The sequence below is a fragment of the Gordionus sp. m RMFG-2023 genome, chromosome 3 (genome assembly GCF_954871325.1).
Source record: "Gordionus sp. m RMFG-2023 chromosome 3, tfGorSpeb1-WG-v2, whole genome shotgun sequence".
Taxonomy (NCBI): domain Eukaryota; kingdom Metazoa; phylum Nematomorpha; class Gordioida; order Chordodea; family Parachordodidae; genus Gordionus; species Gordionus sp. m RMFG-2023.
In genome coordinates this window covers 4,653,324-4,676,668 of record NC_088777.1, presented here as the reverse complement: position 1 = coordinate 4,676,668, position 23,345 = coordinate 4,653,324, and the positions used below count along the sequence as shown (strand labels likewise).

Below are 23,345 nucleotides of genomic sequence, written 5' to 3'. Positions count from 1 at the left end.
CTATCTAGTTGCTATAGCTTATAATTGGCAAACTTGATTCTCACTTTTATTTTCTTTATATTTGTTAATATAATCTTATAAGGGATACCGGGGTAAAACGAATGGAATTTCGCATTTTTTACCGATAATATTTTGAAACATTAACAAAACAGCACAAATTAGTCAAATCGCTCATCTACAAGATAAGAAAAAAAGTAGATCTCTCTACTTATAATTTGAGGAGATGTGATTAATTATGTGAAGTGTGTCATTTTCGCCATTTTACACCATACCTAGGATAAAGTGGCTAAGCATCAGGGTAAAGTGCTTACATAACTAGAATATAATATTGCAATTTTGATATCCATTTTCTAAGTATAAACTAATCATGAAAATTCCGAAATGCAAAAGTATCAAAGACCCATTTTAGGCACATCGTACAATTCAGGTAAGCTTACTCTTTTCTACATTCTTAAAATTTTATTCCAGATAACACAGAAATTATATATTGATTTTCCTTTTTTTTTTACTCAAAAATATTTTTTTATGTGGTTGTAGACCTTAATATTTAAAAATTAATCTTTTTACAGCTTAAATCAGATTGAACATTTTAAACCGTTTTACCCATAACAACTTTACTCCAAGGTAATATATGTATATTGTACAAATCGTTATTGAGTGACAAGCTTCCGATAAATTTTATCTTAAAGCTATGGCTTTAAGGAACATGTATACAAATGTTTAAATTATGAGCCTTAATATCTTTTATTAAAATCAAAAAAAAAAACCAGCTGATAATTTTTTTATAATTTTGAGTAAAAACCGGTATTTTGGCAAAATATGTCAACCCGGGAAAGTTCTTCAAAAGATGAACATAGATTTAAGAATATCTATGAATAAAATTTATTATGCCCAAGGGTTAAGAAGTTATTCACGATAAAATTGTTTACCTCGTCAATCACTTTACCTCGTCAATCACTTTACCTCTTCAATCACTTTACCCCGTCAATCACTTTACCCCTGTCTCCCCGAATATTAGTTCTGGGTGAAATACTTAAATAATAAATGATAGAATAAATAATAAATGATAAATAAATTTAATAATTAAATCAAAACCCTTATACTTTAACATGATTGCTGAAGTAAATCATAACATAATTTAGCCTTTTCTTTTGTCTAAGTTCTCGACATTTGAAGTTACATAGAAAATAATAATTTGATCAACATAAATGGCCCTACAAGCTTCTGCCTGACGATCTTTTGTCCGGCATGTTCCTTGACCCACTACTTTGACAAATAATGAAACCAGTTGGCGCATCTAGAATTTTTACTAAGATAGGGGAGGGGGCACTATTGGGCGTGTATCCGGTCATAAATCTGATTGGAGGTTTTTAGGTCCTTTTTCCCATTTCAATATTTTTTAACACGCCATTATTATAGTTTATTAATTTGGATATTATTGTTTATATTTTAATTTAAAAGATTAGCATAACCACGAATATTATTATTTCATCATCATCATCATCTGAATCAATGACATATAATAATACCTAGACTGACGATTCATTCATTAAAAGTGTACATCAATACAAATCAGCTAGAGACGCCATCTTGGTTACTGTAATAAAAATTAAAATTTTAAACGAGAGCCTAATTTTATATTATATCTGATGCAAACTTTATTAAAGGACTGCCTGATCATCGAGATAATAAGAAAGTAAGTTATCAATTTAATATTAGTTTTTAACATGAAAATAATTATTATAAAGGTTACCAAAATGGCGGGTCCAGCTGATTTGCTTTTAACGACGCTTAAAAATGCATTTTAATGAATGAATCGTCAGTCTAGGTATTATTATATGTCATTGATCTGAATCTAAAAATTCAAAATCAGATGATTAACACCATGGCCCAAATTTGATAAATATTTTATAACATCCTATATCGAAGGAACTAATTCGACCCTTTGAATTATAATTGATATTTTAAAATTGTTATTAACCTTTAATTCTTCTTTAAAATTCTTGTTTAAAGTGATATATCGAAAATATTTGGGGGGGGGGAGGGGAGGTGGGGATGGGCTATTAACTTAAAATGATATTTACGAAAAATATACAAATATGCGATGGGAGAGGAGCACACCCGCCCCGCAGTTACCTGCCATGATGAAACTAAACTTTATTATTTCATCTTGGAGTTGAATAAGATGATTCGTTTGAGATGAAAGGTTTGAAAATCTAGATAATTAATTTTTTGTAATTTTTAGCATGTAATATATATATATTATTTCTTTTGATATAAAAATTTTGTAGATAACTGTTTATAAATAACTTTAAGTAGTTTAAATAGGATTATGGACTCGTGTTTCTCTAATCGTAATTGGCATTTCTAGGTGCCTTCAAGAGAATTGTCGAAAAACAAGGTTGTATGTTTTTTTTATCAATTACACCTCATAATAAGTTAAATCAAAACAATGTATATAAGAGGAGATGTTATATCCCCCCCCCCCCAAGTTGCTTTCATTAAATGAAGGATAATTTTATGTACCCTTTAAAATATGTAATTTTTATTTATTTATTTATGGCTCTATATCTCAATTGCTTGAAAATCTCTGGTGATGTTCCTTAGTCTTGTTTATTTTTTTCTAAAAAAATTTAATCCTACATTAATGACCACATTAATGAAGGTGAAATTGGGACCTTGATCCGGCTTTCGCATTTTAATTTTGAAGAATGTAGAAACTACCAAACTTTGATCTTGGATGGAAGTTTTGCTTTGTCGGGATCCATTTCACCCGAATTCGTTGTCCTTTATATTATTATTTATTCAAGTATGAGAACAAATCAAAACTGTATTTATTTTAACGATTTTATTAAGATGTATTATGTCGTAATTTTTAAAGGGATCATGACTATCCGGGATCTTCACGGGATTTAAAGGGATCCCTTTAAAATTTCAATTTTTTAAAGGATAAAGAACTATACGGTATTATCACTGGGGCAGAGATTGACCTCCAGTTGAATAAATCTTTTGATTAGCTATCGAATGATACCCTACACTAGACATATCCTATATCATAAGGCCAAAAAAAACAAAATTGAAAATTAGAAACGCAACGAAACTCGTAGAAAACGCTTTTAAAATAAGATTCCTCTTTATCACGATTAAAACGTGATAATCCCCGTATTATCATTCCTTAATTATCAACCCTAATTTTTTAGTTATCCCTTTAAATCCCGCGAAGATCCCGGATAGTCATGATCCCTTTAAAAATTACGACATATATATATTATTTTTTTCTTTTATAAATGTAATCCACTCAAAAATTGACTTGTAATTCAAAATAAGGAGAAGGCATTTCAATAATTATGTATGTATATAAAAAAAATATTATTTTTTAAAAATTATGCGCGAAAAAAAAAATATAATAAAATAAGAAATATCAAAACAAATTAATAATGCGATTCACCTTATACCCCCCTTCAGGCTTTTTATAGTTATGCTTATGCATTATGTCCATAACAATAAAAAATAGTGTAAGAAAATTTTGGTTTTAACTGGTTTTCTTTGATAAAAAAAAAATGATAAAAAAGTTTTTATAATCTTTTGGGAATTTAAATTTTATCCATTTAATCCTAAAGAAATAATACATTTAAAATTCCGAATAATCCTTTATATTCTTTTGTGCGTTAAATTATATTCAAGTATATATATATTTTATTTCTCTCAATTTTTTTTTTTATCATATAATAAATATTAGCACATCACTGTGTTTTTTTTCTGGCAATGTGTTTACTTTTTTCAACTTTTGAAATCATTTTTTGAACGCGTGTTTTTTTAAAAATATTTTTAAAAATCTCATTTTACCGACGTAGTATGCCGTCATGTTTGGAATTAACCTACCCTATGAATTTCAGAACAATTTTTTTCGTGAACTTTTTAAAATTAATTATAATTTATATTAAATTTTCCACATATTTTTTTTTACATATGAATTATGAATGACTCAAAGGTTAACAGCAAAATTATCAACAATTCTATTTCAGGTAAAATCCGACTTTTTAAATTTTGATAAAACGCGCTCAGAAATACGATTTAAAGTTTGTAAAAATAACACGTTGCCGGAAAAAAAACACATATAAATATAGATTATCATTATATATCATTTTTAAGAGACCAGCAATTTTAAAAAATATTTTTTTGAACAAAACAATAAATAATTAAACAAGCCATAACTATAAACAAAATTTTGGGTGAATTGCGCTAAAAAAAATAAGTTTTTATAGTTTGAATTTTTTTTTTTTAAAAAAAATGATGATTTGTTTAGATTTTTAAAAGATATAAAAATGACCACTTTTCAACCTATTCAACACCCATCGATGACCATTGCCAGTAAAACGGCTAGAGAGAATTTCAGCTTTGGGGACCTGTTTGATGTAATTAGTCAAGAACCTCACTCGAAGATGTCTATCGATTTAGTTAACAGTTGTGGTTCAGATTACGCATCACCTACAAGAGATGATAATGACCCCTCCACTTTAAATTGCGAGGTAGAGATGAGCGATAAATTGATTGAAAAGCATCCCTTTAACAAAAGCGGGAGAACGATATTTTCCATTCGCAGAGCCCGTAGGGATGAGATCGTATCGATATGCGAGTGGAGGAACGCGGAAATAGGGTACACAGTGAGTCCTTATTACTTCTTGATACTCTACGACGCTTACCCGGATGGATGGTTCACCGCGGTTGACGAGGACGACAAATTTATAGGTTTGTCTTCCATATTCTTTCCGCCCCCCCCCCACTTTTAAAAAATTTATAAATTAAATTAATTTTGAAACCTTGAAAGTTGACCTCATAAACTAATATTGATATTATATTCCCTATCTCTAAAGCCATTTTTTCAAAATAAACAGCTGATTTACCGAATATAAACTAAAAAAAAATTTTATCCTTGAAACAAATAGCGTCTTATTTGGAAATGGCCTTAAATTAAAATTTTATAGTATATTTAAGAGTTTATATTATATTAAAAGTGAGGAAAAGGGTTGGGGGGGGGGGGGGGTAGGTTATGTCTCTATGGGTAAAACCATAAATAGCTTAGATTTTTTTTTTATTAAACCTTAAATTTTAAAATTTTAACAAATGTTAACTGTAAGATGAATGCTGTATCATCCTATACAAAGTGTTAAAACCTAAAAAAAAAATTAGCTCAAACCCTCTATTAATATTTAATCTCCTTTTCGTGAAAAAGGTACGTTTATGCCTTTTGATATTCTTTACTTTTTACTTTGGGTTCGAGAACAATAAAACGCTTATAACTCGATAATAATAACTCGCCATTATTACTTAGGGTCATTTATTCAGGGTGATTCTACTAGCATTCTAATATTCGACAAAAATTTTTTAATACCCAAATTGGATGATTAAGTAGAAGTGAACAGGGTATTTGTGGTAATAATCCAATGTTAAGATTGATAAGGAGATAAAGAGAGAGAGTGAGTGAAAAGTTAGGGGGGGGGGTTATATACGAGTTCTAAAAAGAACCAGGGAAATAATAGTCTAGGGAATCGAGTAAAATATCGATTATTAGGTAAAGAGGGGAGATAAAAAGTTTAGAGTGAATGAGGGTATCGGGGAAAAGAAGTGAAGTTTTTTTGAGAAAGGGGACACTACGAGATTTAGAGTGAGAAATATTGTTTTTTACTCAGTAGCATTTGTGACCAGAAAATCAAATGAAAAACAATTACTTTGTTTTTAAATAATTTACGAATCAAAAACATAAGTTATTTTATTTGAATATTTTAAAACCAAAAAAAACACAAAAAAAAAAACAAAAAATAAAACTTGTATTGTTTTGTCAGCCATAATATAAACAGACATTAATTTTTGCAAAATAAAAAATTGGTAAAGGCCATTTTTTTAATCTAATTCTTTTTTTACCTACTAGAGTATGTTAAACGGCTAACTCAATATTTTAGCCAGGATAATATTGCCTAAGTATCGAGGTTTCTCTAATGTCCAAATCTTTGTTTCTTCTACAAACAAAATCTTCAGGCTTGCGCAATATTATCATGAGTCGTTTAACAACACTACAGAATTTAATTCTTCCTCAGATATTTCGAAAAGTAGAAAAAACTCCCGAGTGCCATCTTGTTTCTAGTCTTCATTTTTTAGCTTGAATTTCATTTTTAAAGAATTAAAGAATTTTTCATTATCATAAATGATTATAGCTAATTTTAAAATTAATTTCTTTGTTGTTTCTTTGAAACGTAAAGTGGTGCGCTTGGAGGGGAGGGGGGGGGGGTGGGGTTGACTTCTAAAAATAATATTTCTGTCCTAACTTCATTCCGACCAAATGTGGACATGGAACCATCTAATTATAAACAACATAATATATTTAAATGCTTGTAATAATGGATGAATCTTTATTTTAACAATTTTTAAAAGGTAACATATTCGGGATGAATTTGAGCGATAAAGTGGCTTTCGGTGGACTATTCGCGGTTAAGGAACCTTACAGATGCCAGGGTGTAGGTAAAGCCCTGTGGGAAACTCGTTTAAGACATATCGATAGCCGAAATTTAGCTATAAATTCTGTTTTATCTAGAGTTCCGTCTAATCTGAAGAAAGGAATGACAGTGTCCTTCCAAAGTTTATTCAAATATATATATATATATACTTAAAATCTTTATTATAAAAAAATAATTTATAACAAAATAAAAAGGTGCAAGATATTTTACCAAATTGACCAATAGCATGATAGCGAAATTAGTAGCGCGTGTTGGCGAAAAAGGTGCGAGTAAGTCGAGAAAGGGTACTCGGGTTGTGTCTATGAATCGAATCATGAAAGAAGACCATAATCGTTATAAGGTCCTTTTCAAAGAACTTACCAGATACGATGCATCCATTAACGTGTCAGATCGAAGCAAATTTTTAACCCATTTGATCGAAAGCGTTAAATATACCGGAACCCCTACATTTACCTACTTAGCCTTGCAAAATTCCGCCAAAAATAGTGAAGATATAGTAGGTTATAGCGTTTTAAGACCGATGCACGATGGCTTTACAATAGGCCCTCTATATGCTAATAGTGTCGATATAGCCGAATCATTATTGATACGCTCGTTAAACGAACTAATTCTGATGCCTATTGCGTCTCCATCGAAAGATATGCTCAATAATTGTCACATCTTTTATATGTCTGTGATTAACGACGATAACATGTGCTATGGTGAGTCAAGGCATAATTCTAAAGATCAAAACCTGATTCAGGAAAGGGAATGCCAACAAGATTATTCGAGACACCGAGCCGTACAATTTTTCATAGAAATTCTATCTATGGAGCTAGAATTGGATTCTCGTAGGATGTATAGCAAAGAAAATATTCCGCTGTCACTCGACAAAGTTTACGCGTTGACAAGTATAGAAACCTTTTTGTTGTGAATAAATGGATATATACATATAATAAATATTTTTAATTTTATTTATTTGAGAAACTTTTACATTTATATTAAATTTTGCACAATTCATTTTAATTATTTATATACCGATCAAAAAAATGATTATTTAAATTTATATCTCCATGTACCAGACATTTATTGTAATGTTGAAATGTTAAAAGCCATCAAAATATTTAAATGCATTATAGTTGCCTATAAATTTTTATAAGTGAGACTTAAATACCTTTCCTCATCCTTGAGGGATGACCTTTGTAAGTTAGTAAAAAAATATTGTAATTTGATATCACGTGATGACGATATATGTTTGTAATATAATTTATTTGTAACCTTGTTTTGTAAAAAATTGCTGCAGACCTCTCCTCATCTGTTTAATTTTATGACAATGTTTCTCTGGCTTTTACAAAGAAGGACTTTTAAAAAAAATGATTAAAATTAATTCAAATTAGTTATTATCCTTGATAATTTCTGTATAAAGTAGTAGTAATTATTAACTAAGATTTAACATAAAATTTGGAATGTTTTATTGGTTATTAACATGTTGGTCATCATTTTTCTTTTTTCAGTAAAATTGCTTTCTCTTTGAAATTATATATTTTTGTGAAAACTTGGTTTTAATTTAAAATATCTCGCTCATTTAAACTCCCAAATGACTATTAACTTCTTTTTTTTATATATCTCGTGGTATTAATAATTCTTCATTTATATATTTCTACAATTTCCTAGGGGACGTCAGGGATTTCAAGAGCCTCGGAGTTTTCTTCTAGATTATTAAACTCTAATGGTTAATTTTTAACCAAATATGTATGAGTAACAATGCATTGCGCCTATAATTTTTTTTTATTATTGGTTAATGTATTATTCTAAATAGAATTTACTCGTTGATTTTAGCAAATCATGAAACTTAAATCTTTCGACTTAAAAGTAATTCTGCAGGTGTTGTACCCTCTGTTCTTGGAATGACTATAATATTAAGATCCTGATGATATGACAAATATATATTTGGCCCTCGGAAAATCATGAATGTGGGATTATACATGCGTCTTTTCATTCCCCTCAAATATCAATCCATTAACACAAGCAGAAACAAAAGATAATTGAATATAAAAATCTTAACAACTTATTTATTCCGATAGTCATTTCCACAAACGGCCATTTTTTTCAATTAACCTAAAAGTTTTTACAAATCATGGCACAAAAATTTGGCATTTGACAAACGAAGCCAAAGAATTCTTATGTATTGCGTCAAAAAAAAATATAAATTTTGAGATATGAATATGGTTCCTTTTTGGGAACGACATTATGAAAGTGTGTTTTAATTTTGTTAAAATGTTATAATAGAAATTTTTAATAAATAAATTATAAAAAAATTAGCAATCCAAACATTGCGATTTTCCTGATGGGCTTTTTTAAGCCAAATATTGAAACTATTCTCAGTCTGTCTATTAGAGCTAGGCTATGATTGAGCCAAAATGTGTTTTGACTAGATCTCGGATTAAAACTTTCACTAATAAGCCCCCGTCAAAGACTTTGGTTTCAAGAATCCAAAATTTAGGCCATAGGTTTAACAATTTCTTATATTTGGATCATTAATCCAAAGGTCTTTAGCCTTTACCCTGCATGTTATGATATAAAGGTTATCTATTTGTAATAAGATATTATTTAAATATCATTAGGTTTTAATATTATATACATTTAAAAGGTCAATTGAATTAATTATATTACAGTTATCAAAGTATATAAGGCAACATTTTATTAAAAAATTACCTGTTTGATATTGATATACGTTTTAAAAAATAGAAGGTAAAAGACGGATGATTAGATATAACTTAAAATACAAACGGGGATGAATTACAAATAGCCAGAGTTGGGCAGTACCGCGAAGATTTGTATCTAAGATACAAGATTCTTTTGTATCTTGTATTCAGTATCTTTTTCACATTTTTAATAAGATATTATAGTATCTGTTTCTAAGATTCTTTATTCTGAAAAAAGTCTTGCATCTTTATTTTCTTGACAAAATATGCAGATTTTTCTTAATATTCGTGTTGAAAAAAATTTTACATATCATAGTATATTATATATTTATTTTTTTCCCGTCATATTTTAAATATATTGACCAATATTAGCTGAAAATTTACAACTAATATAAAGATACATAGATATAAAATAACAACGCCAAAAACGAAATAAATAAAGATTTTATTTCTATATAAATGTTGTGTAACTCCATAAAAAAATCATTACCAATTTTATGTAATATTTTTAAATTTGCGAGATGATTAAAACACTGACAGTAGTGAAGAAGAAGGTAGTGTTAAAATTATGGAAATAGGTTTCCCCTGAATCAGATCCCAATCTTAAAATTTTAGATGAAAATTTTTTTTTAAAATAAAAACTAAGAAAGACAACGTACAGGCTCAATGTAAAACCTGTATAAATAAAAAAAATGATAAAGGGGTTAACGCAAATTTTGTTAAACATATTAAAGTATATTATTTATATTGTGGTTAAAAGAAAGATAGGTTATTAAAAATTCAAGTTTACAATATTGTCTATCTTAATTAGCTGCTGCCCAAGATTTTAAGAACATATTGAGTTGGATGATAAAAAAAAAATAACTTCAAAATGTATTATTTAAAAAAAGCACTAAATGTAGTACCAGGAGTATAAATCAAGCTCAAACTATAACACCAACAGATTTAACATCTAATAAAGAAAATGATGATCATTCTTCTTTTGGTAGAACAAATGTTGCTGAGTCTAAAAAATAATATTGAATTGGAGGTTCTAAATATACAAATTTTATTTTGATTATATTGATATTGGTAAAAAAAATTTTTTAAAAATGTTAAAACACTAAAATATTAAAACAACTCTATAAAAATATGTAAAAATATATAAAATTACTAAATATAAATATATATTAATTGTATCGAAGGCTCTAAAAAGAGCTTAATTCAATAATGAATATGTACCTAAAAAGCAAGTATAATTGTGTTGAAAAATTTCCAATTGAAGTTTTTGTTTAAGAAATAAGGATTCGCGATTTTTCGTTTGTTATGCTAAAAATATTTTCGTGATAAAGTATTTTAAAAAAATATATGTAGACTGTGAAGAATTGCCGTTAGTTGAAATGACTATTGGCTGAAATATATAAGTTATTTAATTTTGAATACTTATTAATTTTTTTTTATTTTCCCCACAAGAGTGTTTTTAATTGATGAAGGAAAGGATGAGACGCAGGTTGCATCCCAAATAAGGGATTTCCCATTGGACCAGGGGGTGCAGGTTAAGCCGTCGGGTCTAGGCCGTCTTGTAATGAGAGGTTGGTAGATTCAAGGATGCTGGGTATTTTAGCCTTATTAAAAGCGTTATGTACGATTTTATTAATTGCTTTATGCCGGAGATGGTGTCGTTGGCTGCAGGTGCAGTTTAGACCGTGTCTGGCGTTAGGTTGAACGGGTAGGCTGCATTGGCGGCAAGAGTGTGAATTTGTAAGCGAGCATCCAAGTCTAAAGCCTATAGTAACTCTCAGTTGGTCATTGGTTAAGAGATTATCTAAGGTTTGGCTTGGAAGTGCTTCGAGCCATTCATGCCCACCGTATTTATCGTTGCTTTGTAGTGCTGTAAACGTTACTACAAAAAATGAAACGCGTTACATTACTCGTTACATCTGAAAAAGGGAACGCGTTACCGTTGCTCGTTACCTTTTCAAAAAAGTAACGGGGTACTCGTTTCTTAAAAAAAATTAAATATATACAAAAATAATATTTATTTTTTTCCGACAATATATAATAGAATAAAACTTTACAAAAGAATATATGAGATCGTTTTATAAAAAAAATATTCATATATTTAATTGTAATATAAATAAAATTATACAAAAATAATATAATATAAGATAATATAAGATAACATCCTTACGTAACAATTTTTTATTTATTTTTAGCAACAATTGATTTCTAAATTTTGATCAGACAAACAAGAGCGCTTAGTGCTCAACACAGCTGGTTAAATTATGGGATGTTATATATAGTATTTTAAGAATAAATAAAATCTATAATGAAACTCAGAGACCTGCATTTTAGATTTTTAAAATATACCCGGGCCGGGCCTGAACTTTTTTTTTAAATACCCGGGCCGGGCCGTATTTTTTTTAAAAATTTATACAACATGAACTATTATATTCGTCAATTAGATATGTTTACAATGATTATATATAGTTATGATTAATATAATGTTCGGTGGAAGTTAACACTAGCTATCACTCATAGTATCTATTACATAATATAATTATAGTTTTCCTGCCACGGAATAAATACGCAAAGGATTAAATACATTATTATTTAATATAATGTTATATTTTTTTATTAATTAAAGTATTAGTTTTATTTTTTTACAAATACAGTTAGTATAGTATATTCTCAAATTATTATTTACAACAAATTTTTCGTAGTATCAATTTGTAATATACTAAATATCTGTTTAGAATAAAAAATAAAAAAAATATGCTAGTGTGAAAATCTTGCTGATAGAAGGAGCAAAGGTCTAGACATAGTGTCTAAATTTCGAAGCTTAGTCATTATTTTTTTCTGGCGAAAATATTGATTTAGCCGTTTTTAATACTCGGCTCAGAACGAGCCGTTTAACAATATTAGCGAATATGCTTGCTTATTAAATGATAATACTCCCCGAAAAATATGATAAAATTCCAAATAGATGAATTTTTTATGTATACCAGGTCGAATATAATTTTTAAAAAACACCAAGGCCGGGTCGGGCCTTCCTAATATTTTTTGAATATCCGAGCCGGGCCGTAAAATTTTTAAACCCGGGCCGGGCCGTAAAAATTTTTGAAAAAAAAATCCGGGCCGGGCCGAAAATTTTTTAATCCAGACCGGGCCTTGCAAATGAGACCTCTGCAGGTCTCTGATGAAATTCTGTAATTGGATAAATCCTGGCTACGCCACTCTTTCATATACATTTATTATTTAAACAAAGTTTTTTTAAAATCCCTATTCTTTATTCTTTAAATTTATTAACAATTATAGTCAAACCAATAGCAATACTAAAACAAGAAATAGAAGATATAAAAAAACTCAATATAATACTTTGAACCAACACCAATATTTTGTTAATTTTGTGTTTTTAATGTTGGTTTCCAGCCCAATACTGTAGTATAATTTAATTGCTAATATTTAGGGGCTGTGATGGTCCACATATTTTCACCGATCCGATATTGCTCCAAAACTAATGCGATACTGATACCGATCCGATATTTATATTGTTTTTCACCACACCCCTTTGAACCAAATGTAATTAAGAAATCAATATTTTTTATGCAAAAAATTAAAATTATGCATTTATTTAATTTTTTATTTTAATTTCTACAATTAAGACTATAATTTAAAAAAACATATATTTGATAATATATCCATTTTATGTTGGTGTGAATTATAAAATTGTATTTAATATATAAATTTATAGTATATTAGATTTTTTTTAAATAAATACGAGAGAGCCTCTAAATTTTTTGGCAATAAGCTTCTACGATATGGAATATCTATATCCCCTGCCGTACTGAAGGAAAACTTAGATGATTCCAAAGATAACGCATTTTGCAAAATTATCTTTGTCCTTCGTAAAATATTTCCATAATTCAGATACCATTTTTAAAAATATTATTTTATTTAAAGTAAAAATAATAAAATTGGCGTTATTATATTAAAAAGATTTAAAATAATTAAAACTTTGGGTAGTCCTTTCCATATTTATAAAATAAACTTTTAAAATACTATAAATCTAGTTTAAAAAAGAATAAAATTTAGAGGGTGTTGTGCATTTGCATTGTTTTAAAAAAAAATTATTTTGAAAATATTATAATAATGTGGAAAAGGCTAATTATCGGAGCTGATTCGATCCGATATTTAATATCGGCGCAGCTCTACTTATATTTTAATTCATGATTAAGCTTTTCAAAATATTTAATTCTATTATTAAAGTAAAATTCATCTTTTTACCTTGAAATGCTTTTTTAAGTTTGAACTGTAACTCCAGACGGTTATACATTTCCTACCGAAATCTCTAACAAATCTATCATCGAACCCCTAATAAAAAAATTAAAAGATAGTCTTAACCCTACCGAAATCAGTATTTAATTTTTAATTATTAATATAAATAATTTAATCCGAGTTTTAATTCATATCAACCACTGCCGTCATTTTTATTTTAAATTCCCGTTGTTAAATTTTCTATCGAAATTAATATTCAATCAAAATTCAAAGTAAATGTTAATAATATTATTCATATAATTTATTTTAAGAATATTATGTCCCCTGGCCCCAATTTGAAATATATTTTAAACTAATAAAGAAAATCAATGATACTAAGTCTACACTTTGTAAATGTAAATTATATCCCAACACAAATATTTCAATATCAATGTCCAGCAGGAGATTCCATCTTTCTATTGCTGCTGAAAGAAGATCATCATGGGGAGTTATAATGAGATCGCAGAATTGAGCGATAGGCGATTTGATATAAATAGAGAAAGGGAAAGAAGTTCCAAGTCGATTTCGCCTAGTTTGGCGGGTAATTGGGCCAGGTGCCAATTAAAGTCTGATAATGAATGGTTGAGGTTCCTTTCTATGAAGGTATTTAAGCGAATATTGTGTCGAATGAAAAATTTTGAGGAGGTGAATGAGGAGGATGAGTGGAAGAGATGTGAGATTTTGGGAAGATATAAAACACTTTTTTAATAAGTAAAAAAGCTGGTGCAATGGAATGTGGTTGATGAACTTTTCCAAGTTTTGCATCCCAGAAAAAGTTTTATCGATAATTTTTTCTGATATATTTTTATCAAGTAATGGGGAGCCCAATAGTTGGATATCTTCTTTTTCGATAATAGTGTATTCTTTAAATAAATCTAAGGGAATCTGGGGGTTGAGGAAGCAAATTTCAGTTTTATTTAATTCTAAACCTGTTTTAGAGCATAGTTAAGGGCTTTACTTATTTGATGTGAATTACCGCAAAGGGTGCCATCATCAAGGTATCAGAGGTTTAGGTTGAGATCAAAATCAGATTTAAGATCTTTCATCATATTATGGATAACTAAGCAGAAAAGAATAGGGCCGAAGGGGTCGCCTTGTTTTACTCCGTCTTCAGATTATATAACGCTACCATTAAAGATGAGGGGAGTGCTATTGTTATAGCAGATGTCTATGAAGTGCGAGTATTGGGGAAAATTATATTTAAAAAAGTCAAAATAATTTTTTTTTAAATACAATATTGCAATATTTTTCATCAGCTCAATTGAAGGTTATTTAATTTTGGCACAATGTTAAGTATGCCAAAACAGCAAAGGTTTAATGATAAATTATTTGAAAATTTTGATTAGATTATAAAATAATTAATCCATTTTAAATATTTTGCAAATTAATATTTCAACTCCAATTAAATATACTAGTCACCCTTCCCTATCTATGCTAAGAAGGGCTAATACTAATATGCCTGATTATTATAATTAACTTATCATTAAATATTTTATTAATTATTATAAATAGTCATTCTTAATATATGCATATATTATGTTCTTCACAAATAAATAATAAAAATTGTATTTTATAAACTATTCTATTTAATTGGCAATGATAATTTAAAAGTATCTTTATTTAAGATACTCTATTGTAGCAAAAAATAGAAGTATCCTTTTGATATTTTAAAAAAGATACTAGTATTTGTATCTAAGATTCATTTTTTTATAGAGAATCTGTATCTAGATTCTTTTTCTGGAGGTGCTGCCAAACTCTGCAAATAACATATGTCTCATAAACATTACAAGACACAGAAATGAATTATTCTACAATACACAAAGAAGCCAAAGCAAAAATAAATGGCAGAATTATAATTATTTGTATGGACGTATTTACAATAAAGATAGAACATTAACTGCTAATAAAAATATATAATAAAAAAAACTCATGCATTATAACAAATCAACAATTTGTTACAATGGGCTTATAAATTATCAGCATATAACTGATATAAAATATAAAATAGGTGAACAATATAATTGCAGATGCTTTGTCACAAAATCCAATAGAGAAAAAGATGATGATATAATAACAAGCAAAAATAAAGCCTTAAATTATATAAGGACTCCCACTTTAGAGACAAGTTAACATAATCTAGAAAAAAATTTGGAGATGAAACCTCAAAAGGTTCAATCTTATAAATGGTATAAATATACAAAATTAAGCACTGAAATTCAAACTAATAATAGACAAAATGTAAAATAATGACAGGAGTTTGATCATTCTGTCACTTAAAACAAAAGTTTTACATATATTACATACTGATCCAGGTATTATTTCTCTACAAATGAATTTCAAATGGTGTAAAAAGATTCAACATTTAAACACTACGCCATATCACCCAAGATGTAATGATTAAGTAGAAGGAGAGAACTAACATCAATTGTTGCTCCAGTGAAGTTTTATTTATATATAGAAATGTCAATACCCGCTCAACTAAAGTTTGGCTAATAAAAAACTAATTGAAAAAGCAATAAAAGTTAAAAGAAGCAAAATAATCTTACAAATGGGGAAAAAGAAAAGTGAAATTATCTTGTTATAACATTGAAAAAAAGAAGTTAATTTGCTTTTGACAAAGCACAATTTTAAAAAAAAAAACATAAAATCAAAGGAATAAAATATATATCCATCAAATATAAGATAAATAAGAAAAATATTTGTGATGGTTACATTAACAATTTCTAATGATGTAAAATTTTGTGATTTCTATTTATCCTATATTTTATATAAATACTAAAACAATAAAGTATTATAAATGATAATCAACTTCATAATGGATATTAATCAAAGTTCATCACAAAATTAGTATTGTTTTATTTTCAAATTTACAATTAGTTTTTTACAAGTAAAAACTATAATAAACAAAAAAGATAAAATAATAGATAATTATGGTAAGATCATAAAATGGTATCTGCCAATTTGATGCAACTGAATATCATACATATATGCCTACCCATAACATCAAGAATAATGTTCCTAATCCCATAAATATTGCCGAAAATATGGATATTGAAATTTCTTTTACAAGTTCACGTGTATATTTAGATGATGTTACCTCATAACTAAAAAATAATGAAGCAATAAAATAGTATCTTACACAAAAAACCATATAGTAAAAAATAATCCAAAACCCAATAATGTAATTGATAAATGAGGATAAACAGCAGGATTTATGGGGCTTACATATCTTTCCATTATTAAACAAATTCACCACGTTTTAATATGAATGAGTGAACTATTTAACAAGTCCATAGTCAATGGACAAATAAGAGAATAGTGGAATTTAAATCTTTAAAAGCAATTATATGAATGCAATACCATTTTAAATGGTTTTGTCCAGATTTCTTTAAATCTTTTAAAGAAAAGGCCAAATATATTACGAAATATATCTACAAGTAAAATATATGGAATAAAAAAAATTATCACACTAGATTTAATGCAAATACAATTTATTAAGTCACTGTTTAATCATGAATTTAATTCCATATTTAAAATGTATATAAAATGCGTCCTCTTTTCTCAGAATCAAGTAGCCCTAGATATGAGGCCTTTTTTAGAGAAAAGTCAAGATTAAAATTTTAAAAATAAATACATTGGTTAAAGGTTAAACTTTGTTTTAAATTTATATAAAAATTATTTATTAAAATATAAAATACACAAGTTAAATTAATAAAAAAACCTAAAAAATATGTGATTGAACTGAGTAGTGTATTTTGTTTTACTCGGGCCTAATTTTTCAAACCACTGTCCTAATCTTTTTTAAAAAATAAACCCGACCCAGCCATATCCTAAATTATTTTTCGAAAAAAATTTCTTATAATAATTCAAGATTTTATTATTCCCGTCATTCTTGACGGGTTATCTACGAGTAATCTATAAACAGTCAAATAAATATAAAACAAAGAAATAATATAATACACACACATACATATAGGAGATTATTTTGCCTACCTAATTTTTTCCTGAAATCTTACATTTATTATTTTTTTTAAAAATGAAAAACAATAATAATTATAATTTTAAAAAAAAGGTTGATAGGAAAAAATTCTAACAATTATTTTAGATTCAATCAAAAATACATTTATACCTTATATAAACTTTGCATTTTTAAAATTTATAAAACACAACATTAAAATATCCAAAAGAGGGCGTCTTATCTATTTTAATAATTTTTTTTATTAAAAAAGTGAACTAGTGTTGTTAAATGGTTTGTTTTGGGTCGATTTATAAAAATGGCTAACTCAATATTCCATCCAGAAAAATATTACGCAGGCCTGAAGATTTTGTCTGTAGAAGGAACAAAGGTCTAGACATATATTAACCAAATCTCAGGCTTAGGCATAATTTTTCTGGCTATAATATTGATTTGACAGTTTTAAAAAATCATCTCAAAAATGAGCAGTTTATCAACACTAAAGTGAAATTTTAAAAATAAAATGTTTTTTAATATATATATATGTCGTATGGGTATATGGAATTCGTGGGGATTCGGAATCTCTCAATTTTAAATCATTTACTAAGGGGCGATATATAGATTTTGAAAATCTGATTTTACAGGAATTGTATTTCGGCATGTATAGAGTACCCAATCAAACAATTTTGCTGTGAACTTTAGAACCACTCCTAAAATTGGATTTTTTATATAAATTAAAAAAAATATCAATGTCTAGGGCTAGTCTCGGCCCAGGTATATTCATAAATTGACAGTTTTAAAAATCACCTCAAAAATGAGCAGTTTATCAACACTAAAGTGAAATTTTAAAAATAAAATGTTTTTTAATATATATATATGTCGTATGGGTATATGGAATTCGTGGGGATTCGGAATCTCTCAATTTTAAATCATTTACTAAGGGGCGATATATAGATTTTGAAAATCTGATTTTACAGGAATTGTATTTCGGCATGTATAGAGTACCCAATCAAACAATTTTGCTGTGAACTTTAGAACCACTCCTAAAATATTAATTTTCTATGGATTTTTTATATAAATTAAAAAAAATATCAATGTCTAGGGCTAGTCTCGGCCCAGGTATATTCATAAAACTAAAATATGGACCGGGCCAATGTACCCCGGGTTGGGCTTAGGTCCGGGGCAGGTCTCTAATTGTGAAATAATTATTCTACAAATATACTTATCTGAAAGTTTTTGTTAAATTAAAATTCTTTTATATTGATTATTTTGATTAATTTTCTTTAAAAAAAATTGACATTTAAACGGATATTTTCTTTTTATAATAAATAATGAGTAGGCGGACTTATGGCCCAAAAACCCGATCAATGCAGACCTCTAGTCTATAGAAGGGAATACCGCGAATATGTGAGTACATATAGCGTTTCAGTTATGTAATTTTCCCTTAAACCTATCATAGAAGAAATTGGAAATCATCGGATGGTCGGGTATAATTTGAGACTTTTTAACTGTTGAGTCCCTAAAGACCAAAAAATTTAGTTTGAAGATGTATATTTTCAAATATATAATTTATTGCTTATCTTTATCTCATAAAAATTATTTCAAATGAATCCCGACTTTTACAGAAATTTTAAAAATATATGAGAAACGGGGTTTACTTTGATGGGATTAATTACCTGTATGGATGACGAATATGAAAAAATATTTTGTCCAAAAGGACAAACCCATTCCCGGAATACAATGCGCTTCCTTCTTTGCCTTTCAGGGTAAATAAATTAAAGTCAAATTACATTCAATTAATTGATGAAATAAATGGGAAATAATTTATCAAACTTTTAAAATAGTCACTTCCATACTTCGAAAAAGTAACGACGTTACTTTAAAAAAAATAAAGTAGCGGTGTTTCTTTTTCTTGAGTGACGTCTAACAATGTCCTTTAATTTACGGTGCATCACCACATTACTTATTAAAAATATTTTTGAGTATTTAAGATAAGCAAAAAAAATATTGTAACTTAAAGGGTAGATTAGTGCATTGGGTGGGTTTTTGGCCTGCCCGCCCACGCCAGTCCATACTTAGGAATGGTAGGGTTTTCTAAAGTATATTGAACATTTGGCGGGTGGCGGACGGGTTAAACAAAATTTATAGATAAATGGACGGTAGGGCGGGTAAAATTTTAAAAAAAATTATAAGTGGGCGTGTTAAAAAAATTTCCGAACAAGTTTCCCGATTTTTTGGCTATAAACCTGCCCATGACAGACCTCTAGTTTGACTCCTTCCAGAAAAAAATCATAATTATGTGTTAAAATTCAAATTCTTTATATTTTATATCTATATGCAATTAAAAATACATTTTTAGTTGTATATCAAAATTGATAAGCGCCAGATGTCAATCAAAATCCACATTTTTTTCGGTGGATGAGTTTGAAAATATTTTATGCCAGGTGTTTTTAAAATTCTAATCAATCATATTTGGAAGATCATAAAATTTGATGATAATTTTTTTTAGAAGAAGAATATAGAAAATCTTCTACATTGATCAAAAATTCTGCTCTGAACATTCTGAAAAAAAAATTTTAAGAAATCGGAAATATTTCAATTTTAAAGTTCTAAAGATTTTATTGCATATTATTAAATAATTCCGCCTCACCTTCAATTATTTCTCATAATATAAAAAAAATAACCCGAATAATCAAAATAAACCATTTGAATTTATTATATTAATTATAAAAGTCAAATGTCGAATTATCATCATTAAGCGTTTTCTTTATAGTGGTTATAAAATAACATGCCAAGTTTGTTTTGATGGATGTCAAATTAACCTACTGGAATTTTTAAAGAGTGTTAGAGACGTAAGAGCTTTTAATGGAAGGAAAATTTAGGAGAAAAAACTAATAATAATATTCGTCGTCGGTATTTAGTGATGATGTGTTCTCGCAAGGTGTAGGAACAATTCGGGTATAGAGCTTTATTATTGACAGTAGGACAGGGTAACACGACCATTCCACACCTTATAAACATTAATTGTAATATAAATATAGATTTTTTTGGAAAATATAATGATTCATCTTCCCCTCCCTCCCTTTCTTCCCCCCTCTCCCAAATATGGATGAATGATTTTGGGAACGTACGTGCCGCATTCCGTGATCATTTCCAAATCCATTGCTACGCAAGAACATTGCATACAATCTTTAGGAGATATATTCCAAACCACGCCAGGTTTCAAAGTATAATTACGTCCGTCATCCTCCAATATACATTTACCTTTAAATTCATAAAGACGTCAATTATTTTACAATTTTTTTTTAATAAGTCATTGTATATAACTCTTGAAAGGTAAGGCCCAGAATATATAAGTCTATTGGTTGGATTTTGGATAAGATATCAGTTTATCCCCATTTCAAAAATTTATGTCAACCAAAATTTTATATATTAAGCTTTTAACAATGCAAATACAATATATACATATTATTTTGCTCAACATTAACATATGCATTTTTTTGCATTTAAAATTACAGAAGTAATATTTTTGTAAGTATTCAATTATAGAATATTATAACTATTTTAAAGGCACAAAAAAGTCATCAATAGTGTTGGGAAAGGAAGCAATATTTTATTGGTGGAGGGGTTAATATAAGTTTTGGAGAGAGGTATGCCTCCAAAAAAATTTCTGCATATAGACAGACATCGCCATTGCCTATATTTTCTAGGTAAGAAATTGCCGCCCTCTATTGATTTAATATGGGATCCCTAGGGTATAGAACTAAAAGGCTTCAAAATTTATAAATTTGTTGGGCAATGAAACTTGAATAGAAACATTTTAAAAATCTTAATTGATTAAGAACCGATTCATAGATAAGGTTATGCACATATCTAGTTATTCTATAAATATCATCTTTCCTGGACTCGTCCTGAAAGGATGCCCTTTCATAATTACTTTCCCAGTGGCATGCTTGATTTGTATTTTTGTCGTATGACTCTTCATTCAGATCATCAGATTTAAAAAAAAAGATATATAGAAATTCTTTGACGTTTTTGTTTTATTAACGTATCTAACACATATTATATTAAACTGCGCATATGAGCTCACATGTCGAGTGATCCTCAGCCATGGCAGGAAAAAGCAGGTGCATTCATTATTCTTTCCCACATTATAAATTCTCTTCTTTCATTATCTAAATCAAATAATCTCTAAAAAAATTCAATTTAATATTGTGATCTGTTCTTTCTTTCTTTCTTTCAAGAGTAAATTTTTTACAATATAATAAATGATTTACATTTACTTTAATTTTAATTAAAATTGGTAAATATAAATTTACTAAAAATGTATTAACTCAATAAAAATCTCTAAAATAATTATCAAATCTATAAAAATGATTTTTACCCTCCCCCCCCCCCAAAAAAAAAAACAAAAACAAATAGTGACACTATTGCATTTGACATTATTCAATTAATATGTCATGTTAGTCAAAACCGCTTTTTAAAATTATTTGATGTAAATTATTTAAATATATTTAGGATAGGTATTGTTAGACCTGTGCGCCGACGAAATTATCAAAAACCGGCGCAATTTTCAAAAAAATCTAATGGACGGCCGAGGCGCGCCAATTTTTAGCAGCGGTCAATAAAATCGGCGTAAATCGGCGCAGTTATAAATTTTTATAACATTAATTTTTTTAATTGCTTATTAATTTTTTTTTTTAAAAAAACAAATAAATATACACTATTCTACAGATATCTCGGCATTTTTTTAATATTCATTTAATAGAAAACTTATTATATTAAAAATCGATTTCGTAATTTTATAATTATCATGTGGTAAAAAATTATTTTATTTAAATTTTCGGGACATAATGATGATCTCCTTGAATTTAACGTCAATCCAGCGGTAGATAAAACTCTTTCACTAGGTGTGCTAGTCGCCGGAATGCAAAGAATTCTTTTGTCGAGCCTGGAAAGATTGGGAAGTTCACTCTTCTTTTCTCTCCAAAAATTTAGAACGTCCATATCTTGTGAATGCCATTTTTCAAGAAAACTGTGTCATTCTTATTCTAAGTCACCTAACTTGGAATCATAATTTATATTTGTTGAATGTTTATTTGCCAATTTTGTCAAATAACTTGAATTTAATAATTCATCTTCATCCTCATTAGCTATATTTACTACCTGATTATCATCATTCTCTATAAGTTTAAGATGTTTTATTATAAATTCAGAAGCTGAGCAATTTGCTCTATTAAATATTTTGACACAATTGTCAATTTTTAAAATCTTGGATCTAAAAGAGAAGCCAATACCTAGATAATTTTAAATAAAAAATAAAAGAATATACTTATATAATATTCCTTGCCGATTACAAACCGGAAATCGTACACTAGTTTTTTTTAGCATATTTTCCTTAAGTAAAATAATTTTCAAAACTATCACTATCATTTAATATTAAATGTGTTTCAATTTCACTTCTAAAAAGTAACGCAAAGTTTAAAGTAGGCCCTTTTTGTACTGAAAATTTCGAAAGAAATGCTAATAGTTCTTCTACCAGATCAGATTCATAATTTGAGAAAGTGCTTCCCAATTCTTTTCAAAACATTATTAATTAAATTCTTATTTAATCCATATATGCTTTCTAGCATAATTAATACTATGCCAATGTGTTGGGACATTTAATTTTAAGGTTTTCATATGCGTGAAATTATTGTTAATATTATCATTGGAATTGCCAATTTGAAAACGGGTACCCGGGTAGGGTATGGATCAATTCTGTCAAGATCTAACATGTCTGATATTAAATCTATTGTACTTAGACATTTTCTTCGATATTTTTCGAATTCAAATTCAACCTCTGCAGTTTTATATCTTAGAGCAGTAATAATTTCTCTAATTCTTTTGCAAAAAATT

General features: G+C 28.1%; 1 protein-coding gene across 1 annotated transcript; it reads left to right on the top strand.

Annotated features, from left to right (window-relative positions):
* Window positions 1-4,325: 4,325 nt before the first annotated feature.
* Window positions 4,326-7,425, top strand: LOC135926643 (uncharacterized). Its single transcript, XM_065462572.1, has 3 exons — window positions 4,326-4,749; window positions 6,430-6,633; window positions 6,707-7,425. The coding sequence occupies exons 1-3, from the start codon at window positions 4,326-4,328 to the stop codon at window positions 7,423-7,425; spliced, it is 1,347 nt and encodes a 448-aa protein (XP_065318644.1).
* The last annotated feature ends 15,920 nt before the right edge of the window (window positions 7,426-23,345 follow it).

What these genes read in the sequence shown, in the direction of transcription:
- LOC135926643 (XM_065462572.1), top strand. Translation starts at nt 4,326, where the DNA reads ATGACCACTTTTCAACCTATTCAACACCCATCGATGACCATTGCCAGT. An exon ending in CGAGGACGACAAATTTATAG is followed by an intron (nt 4,750 to 6,429) that starts GTTTGTCTTCCA and finishes AATTTTTAAAAG; the next exon opens with GTAACATATTCGGGATGAAT. An exon ending in AATGACAGTGTCCTTCCAAA is followed by an intron (nt 6,634 to 6,706) that starts GTTTATTCAAAT and finishes CAAAATAAAAAG; the next exon opens with GTGCAAGATATTTTACCAAA.